General features: G+C 35.6%; 1 protein-coding gene across 2 annotated transcripts in view; it reads right to left on the bottom strand.

The window, feature by feature from the left end:
• Positions 1-21,407, bottom strand: part of b3galnt2 (beta-1,3-N-acetylgalactosaminyltransferase 2) — a 24,869-nt gene extending 3,462 nt beyond the window's left edge. The window contains exons 1-7 of one of the 2 annotated variants that reach the window (XM_026223414.1): positions 21,183-21,407; positions 19,345-19,471; positions 17,896-17,996; positions 13,460-13,653; positions 10,933-11,028; positions 10,716-10,826; positions 1,853-1,931 (exon numbers count right to left, since the gene is read on the bottom strand). In XM_026223414.1, the coding sequence (XP_026079199.1) occupies positions 1,853-1,931; positions 10,716-10,826; positions 10,933-11,028; positions 13,460-13,653; positions 17,896-17,996; positions 19,345-19,471; positions 21,183-21,288 (814 nt within the window). In that variant the 5' untranslated portion in view covers positions 21,289-21,407. The remainder of the gene's footprint in view (positions 1-1,852; positions 1,932-10,715; positions 10,827-10,932; positions 11,029-13,459; positions 13,654-17,895; positions 17,997-19,344; positions 19,472-21,182) is intronic. The other variant, XM_026223413.1, reaches the window with a different exon arrangement.
• Between the last annotated feature and the right edge of the window lie 1,087 nt (positions 21,408-22,494).

Raw genomic sequence — 22,494 nt, 5'->3', positions numbered from 1 at the left:
TAGTATTTCAACTTTATTCTCGTAATATTTCAAATTTATTCTCTTAGTATTACAACTTTCCTCAAAACATATAAACTTTACTCTCGTAGTATTAAGATTTTATTCTCGAAACATTTCGACTTTATTATCGCATGTTTCGACTTTATTATCGCATGTTTCGACTTTATTATCGCATGTTTCGACTTTATTATCGCATGTTTCGACTTTATTATCGTCATGTTTCGACTTTATCATCGTCATGTTTCGACTTTATTATCGCATGTTTCGACTTTATTATCGCATGTTTCGACTTTATTATCGTCATGTTTCGACTTTATCATCGTCATGTTTCGACTTTATCATCGTCATGTTTCGACTTTATCATCGTCATGTTTCGACTTTATCATCGTCATGTTTCGACTTTATCATCGTCATGTTTCGACTTTATTATCGTCATGTTTCGACTTTATTATCGGACTTTTTCAAATTTATTCTCGGAATTTTTCGACTTTATTCTCAAAACATTTAGACTATTCTTGTAGTATTTAGACTGTATTCTCTGAATATTTCAACTCTATTCTCACATTATTTTGACTTTATTCTCTGAAAATTTTTACTTTATTCTCATAATGTTTCGACTTTCTCCTCTAAATATTATGACTTTTTTCTCATAGTATTACGATTTTATTCTTGAAACATTTAGACTTTATTCTCATAATATTTAGAATTTATTCTCGCAATATTTAGAATTTATTATCTTAGTTTTACTACTTTTCTCGAAAAATTTCGACTTTATTCTCGTAATCTTAGAATTTTTTTTCGTATCTGTTAGATTCAAATGTAGACACTATGCATTGGCAATACATTGTAACAATTGTCATTCTAGTAAAGCACACATTGAATAGAACTGAGAGAGAGAGAGAGAGAGAGAGAGAGAGAGAGAGAGAGAGAGAGAGAGAGAGAGAGAGAGAGAGAGAGAGAGAGAGAGATTTCTCACAATTTATTCACAATGATTTTGCTGGTGAATTAAGCCACATGAACATTCTATATGATTTTGTAACAATAATTCTGATGCACTTTTTATTTGGTTACTTAAAGAGTGTTATAATGGTGCATATAAATTCTGATTATTAACCCTTATATGAATGAATGTTTCACCGATCGTTATTACACATTCAGGTCTTCAGCGATCCCTGATCTACATTTCCAGCACAGATGGATCTCTAAAAAAAGTCCCTGTTTTTTTAAGAACAATAACAGAAGAATAAAAGAAAGCTTATTTTGTTACCTTTTGAAAGTTGAAAGGGTTCAATACTGCAAAGACTCATTAAATTGATCAAAAGTGACAGTTAAGACATTCATAACGTTACAAAAGATTTCTATTTCAAATAAATGCTGTTCTTCTGAACTTTGTTCATCAAAGAATCCTAAAAAAAAATACATTATGGTTTCAACATTGATAATCAGAAATGTTTCTTGTGCAGCAAATCATCATATTATTCTGATTTCTGAAGATCATGTGACACTGAAGACTAGAGTAATGATGCTGAAAATGTAACTTTAATCACAGGAATAAATTACACTTTAACAGATATTCACATAGAAAACAGCTGTTTTAAATTGTAAAAATATTTCACAATATTCCTGTTTTTACTGTAATTTTGATCAAATAAATGCAGCCTCGGTGAGCAAAAGGGCTTCTTTTAAAAACATTTTAAAAGTCGAAACGACCAAAACTTTTGAATGCTAGTGCATTTATAGTTATTTCTATTTCATGGTGTCACAATGCTAATATCCATTATTTTTATTGATCATCAAAACAAAAGGCTGAATCACACAGAACACAAACACTACATAATTGATCTCATCGTACCATACACTGAGAAAGTGAATCCTCCAGCTAAACCCGGGAAGCCCAAAGCGCTCCGGTGAGGCAACGTTCCCTCCTCTATCTGAGGAAATACAGGAGATATCCATTAAAGATACTGCTTATAAAAAAGAAATAGGGATGTTTGCTAAGTCAGGCATCACTATTGTTCATACTTTAGGTTAGAAGTTACTAAAAAGCCTTTTCTACAGAGTAAAATATCATAGAGGCTCTTTATTGGGGCCATTAAAGGTATTGTTCACCCAGAAATAAATGAAATTAGCTGAAAATGTGTTCACCCTCGGGTCATTCAAGATCAGGATGAGTTTGTTTCTTCATCAGGTTTGGAGAAATGTAGCATTGCATCAGTGTCTCATCAATGGATGCTCTGCAGTGAATGGGTGCCGTCAGAATGAGAGTCTGATAAAAACATCACAATAATAATCCACACCTCTCCAGTTAATGTCTTGAGAAGCTGCATGTTCATAAGAAACAAATCCATCATTAAGAGATCATTCAAACGGCTGCTTCAGGCCAAAATATGAGTCTATAATCCATAATAATAATAATAATAATAATAAGTGTCACATAAAATCAAGCCACATATTTATTTAGAGCTGTTTTGCCTTGTAAACTGTGCAGATTTCTCTCCTGATTCAGACCACTTTTCCACTGGAGGAAGAGTTATGGATTATGGACTTAAAAACATCTTAATGCTGGATTTGTTTCAGTTTTTGTCTTCTCCTGATGTTAACTGATGGACTGGAGTGCTGTGTATTATTATCGTTATGTTTTAATCAGCTGTTTAGACTCTCATTCTGACGGCACCCATTCACTGCAGAGCATCCATTGATGAGACACTGATGCAATGCAACATTTCTCCAAAATCTGATGAAGGAACAAACTCATCTTAACCTTGGATGACCTGAGGGTGAGTCAATATAAGCACATGTTCATTTCTGGCTTAACTATTAGGCTAGTGACAAATGGTCAAAAAGTGCTTTAGTTTTCGAGATACCCCTACCGGAGGTAGAACTAAACCCAACAATGTTTTTCCTCATCTCTAAGGTCTCCTATATATGAAATGGATTCTTGGCTAAAAATATTTTACTGCTAAGATTGTTAAATTAACACATATTGTTATACACCACAAAACCAATAAAGGACTAAAATATAGCCTGTCCGTATGGGAGTTAAGGCATATAAACTAATGCAGATCAATCACACAAGCTCTGAGAGCTTTGAAACTTGACATGTTTGTAGTCAGGAAGTTGATTTAACTACTAGAAAAGACTGGATGTGAATATCTTGATGTATGGAATAAATAGACACATGTAAACACATATCTAAAATAAGCGGACATGCACAAATTTAATATCTATGCAGAATGTTTTCATTTACTTTGTGCTTGCTTTGCCTGGCATTATCATAGAAACACATATGATGGCTTGTTGGAAAGGTGGGGTTGTGCTGAATCCAGCAATACCAAATATGTAAATATATAATAAAAGACAAGTGTTCTGTCACTCAATGTATGAGGTGTCCAAAATGAAAGAACGCTGGACAAAATAGCCTCAAGTCCAAATCACATTATCAGTGGTGAGAAGAATGTTGAAAAAATCATGGTTACTGAAAAGTAACTTACATTAGGTAAGTGCTGATCTATATTTATGATACATTTAATAATGATACATTTCATAAGGCACAGTATACTATACAATTCATATGAACCACAGATCCAATTGAATCAGGTTAACATTGGAATGGAACACCTTTATTAAAATATCGTCACTGACGGGCAGAATCCTCGCATGTCCAAATTTTGTCTATTACATATTTTTTCACAATTCAATGCTATTGGTCAAACCCCACGTGGTAAACAATCTAAAGTGTTGAAAATAGATTGAGAGCAAATCTCTTAACTCCACTGGACACTTCAACTGTCTGAGAATCCTCGTAACTCCACCTCTTCTTCACTCCGCGGCAGGAGCTTCCACGGCATTTTGTGTCCTCAGGATTTTAAGTCGCAACGATTGAGAAATCCTCGTCGAGCAACACATAAAGCAAGCCTTAACTCAGATTTTATCTGTTTTAAACTATGATATCAGTTATTGATGTATTTTAAATGTCTACTTATTACTAGGCAAGGCAAGGCAAGTTTATTTATATAGCACATTTCATACACAATGGTAATGCAAAGTGCTTTACATAAAATAAAGTAAAATAATCATGAAGAAAAATAATAAAAATAAAGACAAGCAATTTTAAAACTTTTAAAATTATGAAAAAAAAACTACTTAACTAAAATAAATTTAAAAACAGTTAGACAAGGATTTTACATAAAAAAACAGTGAAAATATAGTGCAATCAGTTCGGACATTTAAATGTGACTAGTGTTTTAGCACATCTGATCTCTTCTGGAAGCTGATTCCAACTGCGGGCAGCATAGTAACTAAAGGAGGACTCCCCTTGTTTTGTGTGAACCCTTGGTATTTCTAACTGACTTGATCCTAGTGATCTGAGTGCTCTGTTAGGTTTATATTCAGTGAACATATCTGCAATATATCAATCCTATATTTAACTGGAAGCCAGTGTAAGGACCTGAGGACTGGTGTGATATGCTCAGATTTTCTGGTTCTAGTCAGAATCCTGGCAGCAGCGTTCTGGATGAGCTGCAGCTGTCTAATGGTCTTTTTGGGAAGGCCAGTGAGGAGCCCATTACAATAGTCCACCCTGCTGGTGATAAAGGCATGAACAAGTTTCTCTAAGTCTTGACTGGAAACAAAACATCTAATTCTTGCGATGTTTTTTAAATGATAGTATGCTGATTTAGTTACTGCTTTGACTTTGACTACTGAAACTCAGGCCGGTCTCCAGAATCACACCAAGATTCCTGACTTGATTTTTAGTTTTTTGACCCCTAGAGTCAAGGTATGCATTCACCTTGAACACTTCATGTTTGTTTCCAAATGCAATGACTTCAGTTTTCTCCTTGTTTAACCGAAGAAAGCTCTGGCACTTCCAACTATTAATTTTATCAATGCGTTGGCAGAGGGAGTCAATAGGCGGATCTTTTGTGACGTCATTGTTTATGTTTGTCGAGTTGCATCATGGGAATCGTGTGGCAGGAAACACCGCTAGATACCTGTAATTTGATTGTTTTGCACGTTTGGAGGAGGATTTAGAGAAGAGGATGGTTCACTCTTGCTGTATGGTCGATTGTACGTTTAGTTGGGGACCTGATAAAAAGTTTTTTCGAATTACCTCCGAAAAGGATAGCGAAAAATGAAAGAAATGGTTGCGTGTAATTAGGCGATTGAACCTGGACGTTCCGAAGAAAGCCTGCAGCTTCTGAACGAGTTTGTGAGGCACATTTTGTTCATGGTAAGTCTTAGTGACTATGTATTTATAGAACATTGAATAAAAAAAATAAAACTGAGTCAAATCAACCGAGTCATATGTTTTCGCTTTCTGATTCAGGTGTCCCAAACCGCAATCCACAGCACCCAGACTATGTTCCTCACATCATTCTGTAGCTGTGCTTTGCTGCAAGCCTCACTAGTACATGCAGCATTTGTAAGTCCTATCCTGACAGCTGCTTCTACTTTAAACATTAAAGCTGCTACACGACTGCATGTTTCTCCAAGACTGGATTTGAAAGAAGGAGAAATGTGTAAGCTGTGATATACAATTTCACCATTAGTACAGACGCCATTGAAAGTCTCACACTGAAAACAATTGGATTGGTACAACAGTCACTACATTTTCAATAAATAAATAAGTAAATAAGAACACTGATCAATGAAGACTTACCCGGCTTTGCAGTCGCAGTGAGCAGTGATTATTTTGCCGTTCTCTTTGGCGATCACCCACGGGAGATGCGAATCATGCTGTGACTCTGCTTGGCCAGGTCTAACCTCTGCTTTTAGCACGATCACTGCTTTCTGTTTGGCAGAAAAGATCGGCCCAACTTTTTGAGAAACAAAATAATCATAGGCCTTCAGACTTTTGAAAGCCTTTAATCTTTCATGAGTGAAGGGTCCAGGGGTTTATATTAAATAAGAATAAATGTCTCCCCAGCAGATTGGTGGCCAAGACACGGACGAGTCGGCCTAACATTTTTTGTCATCCCAGATCTCATATGGGCTTTGAATAGCTTCGATTTTGTCACCAATACAAATTTTGAGCTTCTCTCCAAACCTCCTCCGGTCTTCAGATGTTAAAGTGCTTATATATTGAGGATTTTGCCCGCTAAAGGCCCGTTCACACCAAGCACGATAACTATAAAGATAACGATAAAGATATAGTTCTAAAAATCGTTCTCAATATTAAAGAATAGCAGAGTCCACACCATAACTATAACGATAAAGGCACAGAGAAACGATATCGTTGGAATCACTTTCAGAACGATTTTTTCCCCCCTGATTAACGATAAAACAACCAATCAGAATCAATTCTGCTGTAATGAGCTCGAGAATTTAAAGCAGCAGACATGCCGCGTCCGCTTAAAATACACAGACAATATCGTTCGCTGGTGTGGACGCTAATATCGTTATCTTTATAGTTATCTTTATAGTTATCGTGCTTGGTGTAAACGGGCCTTAACTCACTTGAAAGTGCTCGTAGCGTCTTTACAGCCCGCCATACTGTTTGTTTTGTTGCCACACAACCACTCGCGTATGCGTACAAAGATGTCATCAAAGATCCTCCTATTGGGCTGTAGTAATTTGGAGATAAGGCTAGGTAAATCTGGGTATCATTAGCATAGCTGTGATAGGCGACTTAGTGGAAGCATATACAGGCTAAACAAGAGCAGTGCAAGAATTGACCCTTGTGGCACTCCACATGTAATGGACGTCCACTTAGACTTATACTCTCCTAGACTCACATAATAGCCTCTCCCTTTTAAGTATGACCTGAACCATTTGAGTACCATCCCAGAAAGCCAGACGAGTTTTCCAGTCTCTGTAGAAGTATGTTATGATCGATAGTACTAGGGTTATTATTACTAGGCTTATTATACATGTGCATTGAAGTTTTAAAATGTATCTAATTTCTAATTCTACTTGTATTGAATTAAATGTTTTGGATACCAGCATTAAATTATTGTTTTTATTATTATTTTACTGACTCAAAGTTGGCACTGTGTATGTAAAATGCCCCAAGTAGGCTAACAGTAAAGCCTATCTTTGCATAACTCTGTTTTTTTTTTTTTTCATTTCTTACAATAACAAATGAAAATCGTTAGGTTATATACATTTGAGTAGGCTTGTTTTTTTAAAAATCCATAGCTGTAATGCTTCGGTAATGCTCCACACAGCTGTAATGCTCCACACAGCTCACGCTGAAAAGCGACGGAGTGCCTTACTCGGAGACTGGCCCCATTCTCTCTTGTGCGGCTGCTTCGCTAGCATCATCGGATGCCTATCAGAATCCGGGAGTTAAGACCGCAGTTTGAGCCAGTGGCTTGAATTGATATAGCTCAGGCCCTGGCCCTGTGTCCTCAGACACCTCGACATCCTCCACTTCAGGTGAAGGTGGGGGAGAAAAGTCCTCTACTTCAAATGAACACTCTGTTGCAAAACTACTTGCGTCACTAGAGTCACTCTCCATTTTAGCGACTCTAACAGCAGCTGTCAATTAATCTGTCACTGAGGGTCTCAGGTTCACGCCCCACCGGCTCAGCCCTGCCCTTGGTTTGTCCCCTTGGTTATCTCCGCTGTGCTCTGCCCACTTTTCAGCATTTTTCAAATATTGCCAGTGGGTGGAGTCAGGCTCTGACCAGGGGTTTAGTTACCCCTTAAAGCCTTATCTCTTGTCAAAAGGCTCGACACGACCGCAGACTTTGATGAACTCTGCTGGCAGCAGCGACGTCTGTGTCTGTATCATTCTTATCAATGAGTGCATAACCTCGTATCTCCCCGCTCCCAAGTCATAAAAATCTCGTATCTCAGATTAAACATGATTTTGTCCCACCCTCTTTGTTTTTTGATGATGGAGGCATAAAGAAGACAACAGCAGCTGCCAAGTGTAAAAGAACCATCAGCATATATCATTGATGGCATGGATCTTCTTCAAATGCTCAATGATTCAGCCTTTCAAACATACAATGACCTGGGTGAGTGTGTCTGGAAAAAGATCGCAACTTTAATGGGAAAGGAAGGTAACAGCTGTGTCGTTATAGTTTTTGATAGATATGACCACCAACACTCAATCAAAGATCTTGAAAGACAAAGAAGAGGCACCAAGATGGGCATCCTAGCACCAACCTGGATGAGCTGAGGTGTCAGCAGCAAATCTACCCCCAACAGAAGATGGCTTCCAGCAACATGTGCTGAGAGCGGTGTACCAAACAGCAGTGTGGCATCACAGCCACCTGGCCAAAACTCTTCTCTGGAACCCAGTTGGTAGAGGATGGAGGCTCAGAGAAGGTGGCTGCATTTAATCTGTGATGTTCCAGAAGGCACCAGCACCTAAAGGAGTTAGAGACCTCACCCATCTCTACTGTACAGACGGAAACTGCACCGATGCCACCAAATGCCAGTGTCTTTCTGTGGGCTTGACCTGCACAGGGTTTTGCTCTTTCCCTTTCCCAGACTGTCCAAATATGACCCACTTTGTCACTGATGACAATGTGGATGAGTGGTGTGTTGCAGTTGTAACATCATGGGGGGGTTGACCCCAAAATGTTCCAAGAGGGTCTGGCTGCAGGCTTGTACTTGCACTCTCAGACTTGCACACTCAGACATTTGCACTTCCGCTAGTGACATCACTTGCAGTCTTTATTTTTTATTTTTTTTTATTACTAATATAAGGAATATGTATATAGTATTTTCCTCACATACCGCAAAATGTGGCATAATGGACATAGATGAGAAAGGCCAAACTCATGCTTCTCTACTTTATTAAAATACACAACTAATATGTACAGGCAAGCAGGTGAGCCCAGAATAAACGCAACACGCAAAGTTTCACATTAAGCATTTTTCCATATAGAATAAACTGTCTACAACTTGTTTATATCACTGTCTTTGTCCATTAACCTACATTATATGTTTTATTTATAATGATTTTCTATAGGAGGAAAACGTTTAATGTACAATTTAACGCACTGCGTTCTGTACTCGTCTGCTTGCCTGTACGGAGCTGATCCTTTTAAAATCACTTAATGCATAATGCCCGTTCATATTTGCTGGTCTGTATATACTTAGAGTCAACAACAAGACATATAGCCTAGGCCTACTAAATTGTCTTTATCATCTTAGTCTGTTATTAGGCCACATTAAGCGTTATGTTGTATGGGAGGACAAAGTTTGCACATTGTGTTCATAGCCATCTGCTTGACTTGCAGTACATTGAATAATAACTATATATCGAACTTGATCTTTTAATTGAACTTAATGTGTCTGAATACATTATGCCACATTAAGTGTTAGTTTTTTTCTACAGGAGGAAAACGCTTAACGAAAGACTTTGTGCATTGCGTTCATATTCTGCTGTTCTGTGGCCAAGGTCTGTGCTTGTCTTTTTCTTGCAGGACACTGTACGTTATAGTACTAAATTAGTTTTAATCGTTTAATCACAACCACAGCGTCTTGTCTCCAGTGGCAACACGCACGATTTGTGTTGATTGCAAGTGACGTCACAGGTAGTGGAGAGTGCAAGTAGCGATTGCAATTGACATTGGAATTTAGTTTATTTTTTCTTGTCTTCGCCACATGGCAACTGTTATAAAATGTTGGGAAATTCAAACAAAAAGTTATCAATAAATAGAACAAAATAAAAAATAAAGACTGCAAGTGACGTCGCTAGCAGAAGCAGTGTCTGAGAGTGCAAGTGCAAGTCTGCAGCCAGACCCTTCTCCAATGGTTACCAAAAGCAGTTCATGTTCCAAATGGTTGCTGCTAGAAAACAAACTAAACAGCCTGAGAAGACAGGGCTCATTTCCTCGAAGAGTGTTTGTTTCTTTAGTTAGATTGCCATTTGTTTTATTTAAGACAGTAATTTAAGTTGTATTGTGTGAAGTTAAGTTATAGTTTTATTAAAAAGTTCATTAAGTTAAAACTCCTGCTCTCCTGTTTGTGCTATGGTAAGGTGTTATCTTTCGATTTCAATCTTTGTTTCCATATAGTACAAGGTGCCATATTAAATATTTTTTTTTATATTTGAATTTCTCAACATTCTTCTCACCACTGATAATGAATGGGTTTGGACTCAATTATGTCAGTGTTCCATTTTCATTCATTTTGGACACCTCATACATTGAGTGACAGAACACTTGTCTTTTATTATATATTTACATATTTGGTATTGCTGGATTCAGCACAACCCCACCTTTCCAACAAGCCATCATATGTGTTTCTATGATAATGCCAGGCAAAGCAAGCACAAAGTAAATGAAAACATTCTGCATAGATATTAAATTTGTGCATGTCCGCTTATTTTAGATGTGTTTACATGTGTCTATTTATTCCATACATCAAGATATTCACATCCAGTCTTTTCTAGTAGTTAAATCAACTTCCTGACTACAAACATGTCAAGTTTCAAAGCTCTCAGAGCTTGTGTGATTGATCTGCATTAGTTTATATGCCTTAACTCCCATACGGACAGGCTATATTTTAGTCCTTTATTGGTTTTGTGGTGTATAACAATATGTGTTAATTTAACAATCTTAGCAGTAAAATATTTTTAGCCAAGAATCCATTTCATATATGGGAGACCTTAGAGATGAAGAAAAACATTGTTGGGTTTAGTTCTACCTCCGGTAGGGGTATCTCGAAAATTCAGGGGCATTGTCACTAGCCTATATGGCTTTAAGAAACCCTGGAGAACACCTATGTACTACACCAGATCTAGTTTCCCTCACAGATCCAAACTTGAGCACGCCTCCTCCGTTACTCAGGTGGACCGCAGACGTGTTGACAGACATCAGTCCCGTCGAATCCTGAGCCTCCCACAGAAGAGTTCCCTCAAAACCCTGTTCACAAACACCACGTCCTTCAGTGTGAGTGAGATCAGCAGCATTCAATGATGTTTAAACACTAATTAGTGGTTAGTGTGGGGGTCTTTTCTGCTCGTGTTACCTTGGGAAGAATGAACTGCTTGACGGCTTTGTAAAACATCCCACCTACACGTGTGCCTGGACTCAGTGCACTGAAGCGAGCGGTGACCACCGGCTCCTGCACACACACACACACACACACACACACACACACACACACACGTCAACAGGAACACCACAGACGATATTTGCTCAGCTGCAGACAGTGATGTTCTCAGAATAATCCATTGTGACATGCACAAGTCCTGATGTGATTTCTGGATCCTCACTGGGCCAACAACATTTTTCTGAACCGAGAAATGTCATGTCCATCACATCACACATAATCGGTTTACTTTGACATTTCTGTGGTAGTAATTGCATTTTGAGAATAAAATGTGTCTCGTTAAGGCTATTTTATACAACCCTAAATGCACGCACATAATATTTGTACATTTTTGCATGGCCAACTTACTTTATTACAAAACAATAATAATAATAATAATAATAATAATAAAAACTAGCAAAATTTCTGAACCAGCTAATTTTCTTTTTTATTAACAAATACTCTATAAATAAAAGAAAAAAAAAGAAAAAAGCGCTCTATATATTTATGAACCAGCAAATATTATTTGAATCACACCTGGGTTTTTTTCTATTAATAAATATTCAGTAAAAAAAAAAAATCTCTCTCTTTCTCTCTATGAATGTGTATATATTTATATTTATATATGCACACACATAAATATTTTTACACATGCAATTTAAATTCATTCTATGAACAGTAAGGCAATTAAGGCAATTTTTTTACATCCAAGATGCATGCAAAAATATCCTTAAATTCATAATTTGACAACTGATGCAAAAAAAAAAAAAAAAAAAACTCAGGTTTTTAGATAGCTAAATGAATAAATAAATCTAACGTTTGAAGAAAATAGGATTTTACTTTTATGATAGATGTTCATATATTAAAAGTAGACATCTAGGTCTTGGATAAACGTAAAAAAAACCCTATAAAATAAAATGCATTTTACAAGAAGCAAGTGCATGAATGATGATTAAAAAGCATAATGAAAAACCAAGTTTTAATCGGATCTTCCTATAAAAAAAGAAAAAGCCCCCAGACGTAAAAATGTCCTGTGCGGCGATTTTCTGCTAAAAATATTTTCCCAAAACCAATGACTTTTAATGCATAAATTCTGTTAGTTTCTAATGCTATAATAAAGTAATTCCCCAAAACATGCACAAATACAGTACCTTGTGCATGTTAAACATATGCAGCGTTACTGAACTTATTGGTAAAATACAATAATTATATGACTATCATTGATTTCCCGATGCGTCTCATCATCGGTCAGTGTGGAGATTGCATCACGCAGCTCCGTCGACCTCTGCACTCCTCCAGTGAAACATCAGAGACTCCACAATCAAAGGCACTGATGGAGAAGACCTTATTGAATTTGCTCTCCGCACATTTATCTCCGCAGCTCGCGATATGTCTCTCGACTCGTGTTGCACGCTGCCGTCTCCAGTACATTTATCAAATAAATGAGTAATGTCTAGCAGGATGATGAAAACTCACCTTAAAAAGCCAACAGGATATTTTGGGTTTCTCTTGGGGCAAGAACAAATCGAATGACTTTATAAAGTGCAAAAGTGACTGTTCTGTACATATTTAACAGCTTCAGCGGCTCGTGATCTGAAAATGGGTCAATGGTTTAAATGATTACTAGATTTTATTAGGTTTAGTTTAGCAGCAGGAACATAATCTAAATTCTATAGAAAAATTAAACCATTATTATTATTTTAATTTTATTATTAATGTATTCATAACAACAACTATAATTTAAATTAAAATATTAGGACAATCATAACATTAATTATATTTTATTTACTTTTTTATAACAACTTTGTAATAATAATAATAATAATAATAATAATAATAATAATAATAATAATAATCATATATTTATATAACAATTGTAAAGATAATAAATCATTTACATTAAAATATAATAATAATAGTTTTATTTTTATTATATGAATGGATTAATTATGAATATTTAAATAAGATTTAATTCCATAATAACAGTGTGTGTGTATAATATGTATATATATATATATATATATATATATATATGTATATATATATATATATATATATATATATATATATATATATATATATATGAACATAAGAGAGAAATATGAAAAATGACAACTTTTTAAATGCATAAAAGTAAGTTTGACTTTAGATGGTTTTGTGCTCAATGCAAATAAAATAATATGTCTTGAGGGTTATATTTTCTTAATGTTCATGGTTTTCATTTCAAGGAATAGGGTATATATATATATAACATATTTCTCTCTTATGTTCATAACTGTGCATACTGTTGATCATGTGAAGTTCATTGTAATATGGATCATTTTCATTCGATTTTATCGGTTGTTTTGTCTTTGTGTTTGCTCTGTAACTCTAAACCTCCTGTACTGTGATGTCGGGTCGATGGAGATCTTTGCAGTAAAGCCAGATGTGAAGCAGTGACTCCAGACTGTGTTTGTGCTCGTACCTCCTGATCCACCTGGAAGAGCCGCACGGTGACGTTGCCTCTGAAGTCGTCTCGCGGTCCGTTGGGAAAGACGCCCAGCTGGGTGATGACCACCGAGTGAAGGACCTTGAAGTCCAGACTGACGGCGGACACATCGGAGGGCAGCAGCGCAGACGAGTCGGGAACGCTCAACACAGACATCTCCTGTCCAGCAGCTGAAGCAGAGCTCACGCAGTCAGTCATGCTTCTGCTTAAATACTCAAGAAAACAAGAAGTGTTCCTGCGGCTCAGTGGAAGAGCATTGTGTTAGCAGCGCAAAAGGTTGTGGGTTCAATTCCCAGAAGAACACACATACTGATCAAAAACAAATGTGTAGCATGAATGCACTGTAAGTCACTTTGGATAAAAGCATCTGCTAAATGCATAAAATGTAATGTAAATGTAAATTTGTTCAGCAAGCAAATATCTATGTGTGTGTGTGTATATATATATATATATATATATATATGCATTGTTGGTTTTGATTGCTTCTGTTTGTAAGTTGTTTTGGATAAATATGACCCTGGAGCACAAAACCTTAAGTCTTAAGTGTCAATTTTTCAAAATAGAGGTGTATGCCTCATCCAAAAGCTAAATAAATCAGCTCTCCATTGATGTCTGGTTTGTTAGGATAAGACAATATTTGGCTGAGATACAACTATTTGAAAATCTGGAAGGGTGCAAAGAAAAACTAAATATTGAGAAAATAATTTTTTTATTTGTTCAAATGAATTCTTAGCAATGCATATTACTAATCAAAAAGTACGTTTTGATATATTTACAGTACAACATTTATAAAATATCTTCATGGATCATATTCTTTACTTAATATCCTAATGATTTTTGGCATTAAAGAAAAATCGATAATTTTGACCCTTACAATGTTTTTTCGGCTATTGCTACAAATATATCCCAGAGACTTAAAGACCGCTTTTGTGCTCCTTGGTCACAAATTATATATATATATATATGGGGTAGAAAGGTGACTTTGGGAATGTAATAGGTTACAGATTACAAGTTATTGTGTTTAAAATGCAATAGTAGTGTAACTTTCCAATTAATTTATAAAAGTAACGGCTTACTTTTGTTTACTTCTCGATTACTTTCTTAAATTTCTCATGAATGTTTTCACCCGTTTCCCATTTCCAAACATTTACACCACGCAGGGTTAAACTTACAGGAGTAGGCTATTATTCAACACTCATTACTGTCAGTCTTCAGAAATCCTTCATCACTTGAATTAAGATAATTGATATTATTAATTAAAAGAGTTAGAACAAAATCTGACTTCAGTGCTGCTTTTACTTTGAGATCGAGCTCAAGTTCAATGCAGCTTTAAAATCATAAGAAATATACTGATACTGCTTTTGAAACCAAATCTTCTCATAACTGCAGAAAACACTGGCATCTAACAGTGCATTGAATAAAAGTTCAGAAAAATAAAAGCATATACAATCAACCCAAATACAGTTATCTAATCTCATTCTGTGTACTCCTGAAACATTGGTGTCCGTTTCTATATTATTTGACGATTGTTTTCTCATGAAGTGACTCTAAAAATATGTTTATGTGTTTTCATGAATGCAAAAACCCATGAATTTTGTCATGTGACTAAACCCTGGTTATAGATAAAGGCAGATGTCATGAGCAGACGGAGCTGTTTTCACACACCGCTGCACAATAATCCAAACATCAGCACTTTAAGAGACTCGTCTGCTCTGAACTACTGGCTCTCTTAATTAGAAAGCAGCCATTTATTACCCAGGAGATCAATTGGAGGAACAGAGTCGTTAATAGAGAAACGGGACGCTTGTTCACTGCTTCACTCGTCCTTGAGACAAAAGCCAATTAAAGGCTGCGCAGACGAGAGACAGAAGCGCGCAGATGTGGCTGAACAGCCATCAGGAAAAGCTTTTAGAGCACACAGGATCTTCTCTCGCTGTTAAAGGGCTCATTAGCATAACGCTACGCCAATCACCACCACCAAAGTCCAAGAGAATCCTTCTGAAAGGGTCTTCAAAACACCGAAAACTGAGCTGCGGCTTGCATTTAAAGTTCAAACCGTAATTGTGTTTCAACTAGTGCTTTCAAAATTAAAACAGGCGATTAATTTTTCAGTTTAACGTGCACAGACGCTTCGTATCAAAGCGTGCAATAAACTACATGCATGCAATGTTACTAAAAAGGTATTTAAAGCTGCTTTAAAACCGTGCATGCATGTTTTACGTTATATACGTTACATAGGTTACATTTAAAGAACACGTCTTTGAAATGTGAATCCCATCATTGTGTCCCTCATTTAACACGCACGATTTAACTCGCCAGTTCATTAGTAGAGACTCTGAGGCTTAAGTAGGTCAGAAAAGATACGAGAAAAAAGAGAGAGAAAATACGAAGTGTAGCAAATATGTCACGTTCAGCAGAGGAAGGTCTTAAAGTGACAGCAGCCAAAACAACCTGATAACCAGCTGCTTAATCAAAGAAAAAGAAAGGAAATCAACAGCGTTATTTAACTTTAAGGGCTCATGTATGTTTCATTTAGAATGTATTGATAACTGTATTAAATATCTGTACGTATAAGGGCACAAGTACAGCTAAATATGACATTTATTATAACAGGTGTGTGTAAAGATTGTAAGTTCACTCAAATTAGAAGTTTTTTTTTTTTTTAAGTCTAATAAATGTTAAAATTGATAGCTTTCAATTATAATTTAATGTTGGATGACTATAGTCAATGGTTAAATATTAGGCGGAAAATGCCATTAAACAAATGTAAAAAATATAAGGTTTTTATGTTGTTTGCACATTCTTTTGAGGATTGAATGTGAAAACTGAATTGTTGCAATCTAAAAGTACATTTAAAAACGTAAATGTTAGGTGGGATTAATCATAATTAATTTATATAAATGTTAAGACAAAACACTGTTAAAGCAATGATTATATAACATTCTTACAAGTGATATACCTTCTCTTAATGTTTAGACAAAACGTTTTTAGATTAACATTCTTAAAAAGCCCATTCAATGTAACGGACGCGCCAATAATTTTTTTTGCAACATTAAATAACGTTCTAATCAACAATACAACTGGACCTTTTAACATTCATAAAATCTGGATATAGCAATTTTCTTGGAATAATAATAAATAAAAAAACATAACATATTTTGGGTGAGAATAAAGTTAGATGTTGTTGTAACACTTATTTTATCATCTTTAAAAATCGAGGCTTTTTAAGATTATTAGAATATTCAAAATAAATGTTCAAATAATGTTATATTTTGGGTGAAGTTAGTAGAATGTTGTAAGACATGTTTTTGTAACTTTTAATTATGTTCTAATCAAGAAAACTGGACATTTTAAAGTTCTTAGAATATTCCAAAAAAACATGAAAGCAACGTTACATTTTGGATGTTTTTAAGAAAGTTTTTGTATCCTTTCTATAACATTCTAATTACAATATGAACTTTTTTATAACATAAATTTGTTACAGTACGTACATAAGGGGTTTCCCAGAAAACAGATAATGTTCAAACAACTTTCAGTAATGTTTCTTTAAAAGCTACAAAAATGTTACGACAAAAAATTAAGTTTATTCTTACATTCGTAAATTTGATATACATGATGTTGAGAAAAAAATTCTAAATGTATCTCAAAATGTCATAAAAGTAACTTTGTCCATGCCCATGTTGATTAGAGTATTAAAAACTTAAAGTATTAATCTAAGATACATTTAGAACGGATAAAATGTGATTAAGTTGCGATTAATCAAGAGTTAACTCATGACAATCACGCGATTAATCGCGATTAAATATTTTAATTGTTTGACACCACTAATAAATAGCCAATACGTTTAAAAACTTTACTTTTTTATATTTTTTTGAGCAATAAAATCTATGTTGAATCAAAATATATCTTTCAAAAGCTACTTTTTGTCAAATTTATTTAATGTTTTTCACATTTATCAAAATAATAATAATCTTTCATGTCTCTGGTCAAATGGATGTGCAATTAATTCACAATTAATTCAATAAACCAATCAGCCGTGCTACTTTTTAAATTCTTCAAAAACTTTTCTCGGAGTTCCACAGAAAAAGTTTTTTAATTTTCAATTCCAAATGAACTGTTGATGATGAAGATGTGGCTCAGCCATGGAAATGCAGAACAGAAGCTGGAATCACACTGTTATAACAGGAAATCAGCTGGAAGCCAAAACATGCTGACTATTTAGAAGAGAATCACACTTTGATTTCAGGCCACATACTGCGAGACTCATGTCCGAGCGCGCCGGTCTGATGAGAATCCTAACGTACGAACTGCAGCAAAGCACCATTACATAAGCCCCACGAATCAGCAGCTCTGAACTGAGGAACATGTCAGGGACTCTGGCTTCATTAGAGCGGGGTCTGAGATGGATTCACCTGTCTCCGTGAGGTTCAGCAGCGAGCAGGAATAAGGGTCTTCACGATCCTCCTCCGGCACAGAGCAGCCATGCTCACCAATGATGAATTTCACCATCACCCTTTCGAATAAAACCGCAGACAACATCAAGCATCATTCTCAGTTCTGACTGGCTAGTGAGAGTGATTTAATTGTTCACGGTTGCCGAGCAACATCACGATCTGCTGCATTAATACAGATGTGCATCACAGATGTGTGCATATGCGCTATTTCACAGCAGTCTGCTGAATTTAGAGTCTGTTTTACAATAATAATACTGATCTTTTATTTGTTATACATTATGTGTTCTTTTGATTCATGTCCATTGATTTAGATTAAATCAAATTACAAAACTGTGATTTTTGCAGTAATTTATTACCCAGATTAGGTTGTATGCATAACCATATAGCAATTAAAATACATTAATTATAATAATATTATTATTATTTAAATCTATTTTATTTTTAGTATTTTGAGGCTGCAAAAAATACTGTAGCTTTTTTTTTCGTTGTTATTTTCCAACCACTTTAATAAACCATACAAAACCACAACGCATTTCTTATTTTATTTTATTTATTATGTATTTATTTGTTTAATTTTTGGTTTACCACATACCCCTAATTGCCCTTAAAAAAAAAAAAAAAAGATACATACGCAATCTTTATAAAAAAAAATTAAAATAATAATGCATTTAATAAATAATTAATATTAAATATTATTTAATATTATATATTAAAAATATGTACATGCATATATTTAAATGCACATCATTTATATTATATATAAAATATATTTAATATAAAAACACAACATTTAAATATATACATGCATGTGTGTGTATTTATATTTACCTAATAAATATACACACACCCATATTATGCAAACAAAAACTTTTATTTAGGATGCGATTAATCTTGATTAATCATGACAGCACTAATATATAGTTAGATTTTTGGGCTGCAATAAACTGTCCTATTTGAGCTTTTTTCATAATTTTCCACCCACTCTCTGTCCCTTAGAAATAAATGTTATGTTCTTTTTGCTCAAAAAGCTGTGGCCTTCAAACATCCAATGTACAACACTGCAGCTTTTGATGAGAACATGCAGCGTACTTTCAAACATATTCATTAATTCATGATAAAACTGTGCAGAATTGATTTGCAGCAGCGCTGGGCTGTGATTCGAACATTAAATCATGTTTGAGCTGTTTTAACGAGCATGTGCCTGAACGATCTTTAAACGTGGAATATTTATAAGGATTCGATAAAGTTGCAGGCCAAAACAAACGGCAGAAAAGATCAAGCGGTCAATTTTTAAATCAATATCAAGAGCCTAATCTTCTGAAATGAATCGATGTCTGTCTGAAGTGAGAGTTTTAATGAAGCAGGGATCGAAAGATTCACATGCACAGGTGTGTTCGGGGTACCGACCGTTTCTGGAAGTGAGGATGGTGTTGAAGGTACCCCAGCCATGTGTCTCTTATGGCCTGCCGGAGCTCATGATGATCCCGCGCTGACAAAACACCCATCAACACCTCATGCACAGCCTTCTGGTTGTCTGTCAATACAATATTGAACGGAAACACTATAATCAGCACCAAAACAGAGCCTAAAGATATTCATGCAAAAAGCCTTTTTAAAAGAATAGTTCACGCAAACACCAACGTTTGCTGAAAATGTATTTATTCACCCTGAGGCCATCCAAGTTTCTTAATGGGAAATGTAGCATTGCATCAGTGTCTCATCAATGGATGCTCTGCAGTGAATGGGTGCCGTCAGAATGAGAGTCCAAACAGCTGTTGGGTTTGTTTCAGCTTTTGTCATATCCAGATGTTAACTGATGGACTGGAGTGCTGTGGATTATTATTGTGATGTTTTTATCAGCTATTTGGACTCTCATTCTGACGGCACCCATTCACTGCAGAGCATCCATTGATGAGACACTGATGCAATGCTACATTTCTCCAAACCTGATGAAGAAACAGACTCCTCTACATCACGTATGGCCCGAGGGTGAGTATTTTCAGCAAATGTTTATTATTGGGTGAACTATTCCTTTATAAAGGCTTCTCCAGCAGGTTGAAGGCTCAAACTCAGAAGAGATGATGCAGCGAGATGAAAGTCTCTGGCAGCGGCCCTTTGTGTCCCCTAATGGATGTCACTTGTGTCCTATTCCACCATGTGTGACAAACATCAGAGCGATGGTGTAATGCGCATCTGTGCCTTTGTTGCCAGGTAGATTTCTCCCACATCTCAGACACTTTCTGCCGTCTCTCTTCTATTGTACACAACTTCACATTCAGATCCGATTCCTTCTTCAATCTGATCACTGTGGTTAACAAGCTGCCGGCATCTGTGTGCACAGCACACTAATGCAGCCTTCATCTAATGCATTAATTCCACATCTAACCCCCCAGCAAAGCCCATTAGTGAAATTATAAATAACTTGTTTACAGATCATTAAAATGCAATGATCAGTGCATTCAATATTAATGCTTATATGCATGCAGTCAATATTAAAGTTCTATTTGCACTGAGCATTAAGGGTCTATACATTACATTATACATTAAGCAGCAATAATTCTATATATTCTATAACTCTCTCTCTCATATTCTCAAATATATATGAACAGTTTGGCAAGATGTGGCGAGATGAAAACCATTTTTTTTTTTTTTGTAACTTTCAAATAGCATCTTTAGGTTATAATAACATTGAAAATGCAAATCCAGATTTTGATTTTCAAAGATTTATTATAAAAACTTTTTTTATGCAATAAATCCATTGAATCAATATAAAAGTTATTTTTTTGGTATTGAAACTGAAAAATCAACAAAATAAGTTGATCCACATACGACAGCCTCTGAACTTGGTCAATACTAATCTTATTCAGATCTTGTGTTTCTTCCCTCTTATGTTAAGCATTTTTTGTTGTTTTATATTGGTTCATTTTTGTTGTTTTATATTGGTTCATTTTTTCTATATGAAGTGAGACATTGCAAAGAGTACTTTATGCATTAGCATTATATATTCAGCATCAATGCTCTGTAAAAACTGATCACCGGCACTTATAATATATATTCATCAGTAGCTTCATAAGAACCGAGTAGCAAGAATTTATATGCATTATTTGGTGTCTATTAATCCACTGTATGCATTCATGCATCTGTCTGACGCGGAGGTCACACCGAAACACTTTCATTCAACACAAACTGTCCTGCCTGAAAATAAGAGACTATCAGACGAACAGAAAGTAGAAGTTGAGCGTTACCTGCAGAGCCGAAGCCCAACAGGAGCGCAGTTCGGTCGGTCCAGCCGAGCCAGTGAAGCAGCGCCGCGGAGACACACACAAACAGCGCCGCTGCCGCGCTTCTCATGGACGGACGACTGGGTCCAGACACCGACGCTTAACGGGCTGCGCACACAACGACCGGACCGGCGGCGACTCGACGCGACGCGCATCGCTGATGTGACGAGGGTCCTACGCGCGGCGTCATATCTAACAGCACGCTGATGACGACAACACTCGGGCAGCCAATAGGAGTTGAGCGGTCGACGCGCTATGCCTTCTGGGAAAAGTAGTTCAATAAGGTTCCAGTGGCCATGGAGATTACGTCAAATAAGCGATGACTTTATTTTTTAACAAAACAAAGTGCATTCGCGTTAAATATGATTAACATATAAATCTATTTTACATGACGAAATAACTGTTTTCATATAAAAAAGTGTGTGTGTGTACAAATATATGTGTATAAACCTTGCTACGTGTACAGTGAAGGCTAACTGAGACTCATTGCTCTTGTTGTATTTGATTGCTTCTATTGTACTCATTTGTAAGTAGTTTTCGGATAAAAACGTCAGCTAAATTATTTAATTTAAATGTAAATATACCAGAAATCACATAATAATTTTATCGGCTAGTGTATGTAATTAATGTGCTAATTTTCTTGGGTCTCATTTCTGAAGCACTAGCAGAAATTATTTGTTATTCGATCATAAACCCCTGTATAAAGTGTCAAAAGAACGATTTACACGTAAAAACGGTCTGAAATGTGTCCCTGGAGCACAAAATCAGTCTTGAGTCTCTGGGGTATATTTGTAGAAATATAAAAAAATACATTGTATGGGTCAAAATTATAGATTTTTCTTTTATGCCAAAAATCATTAGGATATGTGTAAGAAAATATCATGTTCCGTGAAGATATTTTGTAAGTTTCCTACCGTAAATTTATCAAAACTTTTGATTAGTAATATGCATTGCTAATCATTCACTTGAACAACTTTAAATATGATTTCCTCAATATTTATTTATTTATTTATTTTTTTGCTCCCTCAGATTCTCAAATAGTTGCATCTCGACCAAAAGATTCTTTCATAATCACAAATATACAATATGCATTACTCTGTTGCACCGCTAGGTGTATCCAAAGACCACACAATATTATAAACTTGTGTGTTATTGTCAGAGCAAACACATTAACTCAAGCATATCATTCTCATAATGCAAGCAAACACACTAAATATTGAATGCAGACAGTTTTAAAATATTTATTAATTTGTATAACTGCACAGATCTAAACATT

Source organism: Carassius auratus, chromosome 38, assembly GCF_003368295.1.
Source record: "Carassius auratus strain Wakin chromosome 38, ASM336829v1, whole genome shotgun sequence".
Lineage (NCBI taxonomy): Eukaryota > Metazoa > Chordata > Actinopteri > Cypriniformes > Cyprinidae > Carassius > Carassius auratus.
This window is presented reverse-complemented; position numbering and strand designations above follow the sequence as displayed.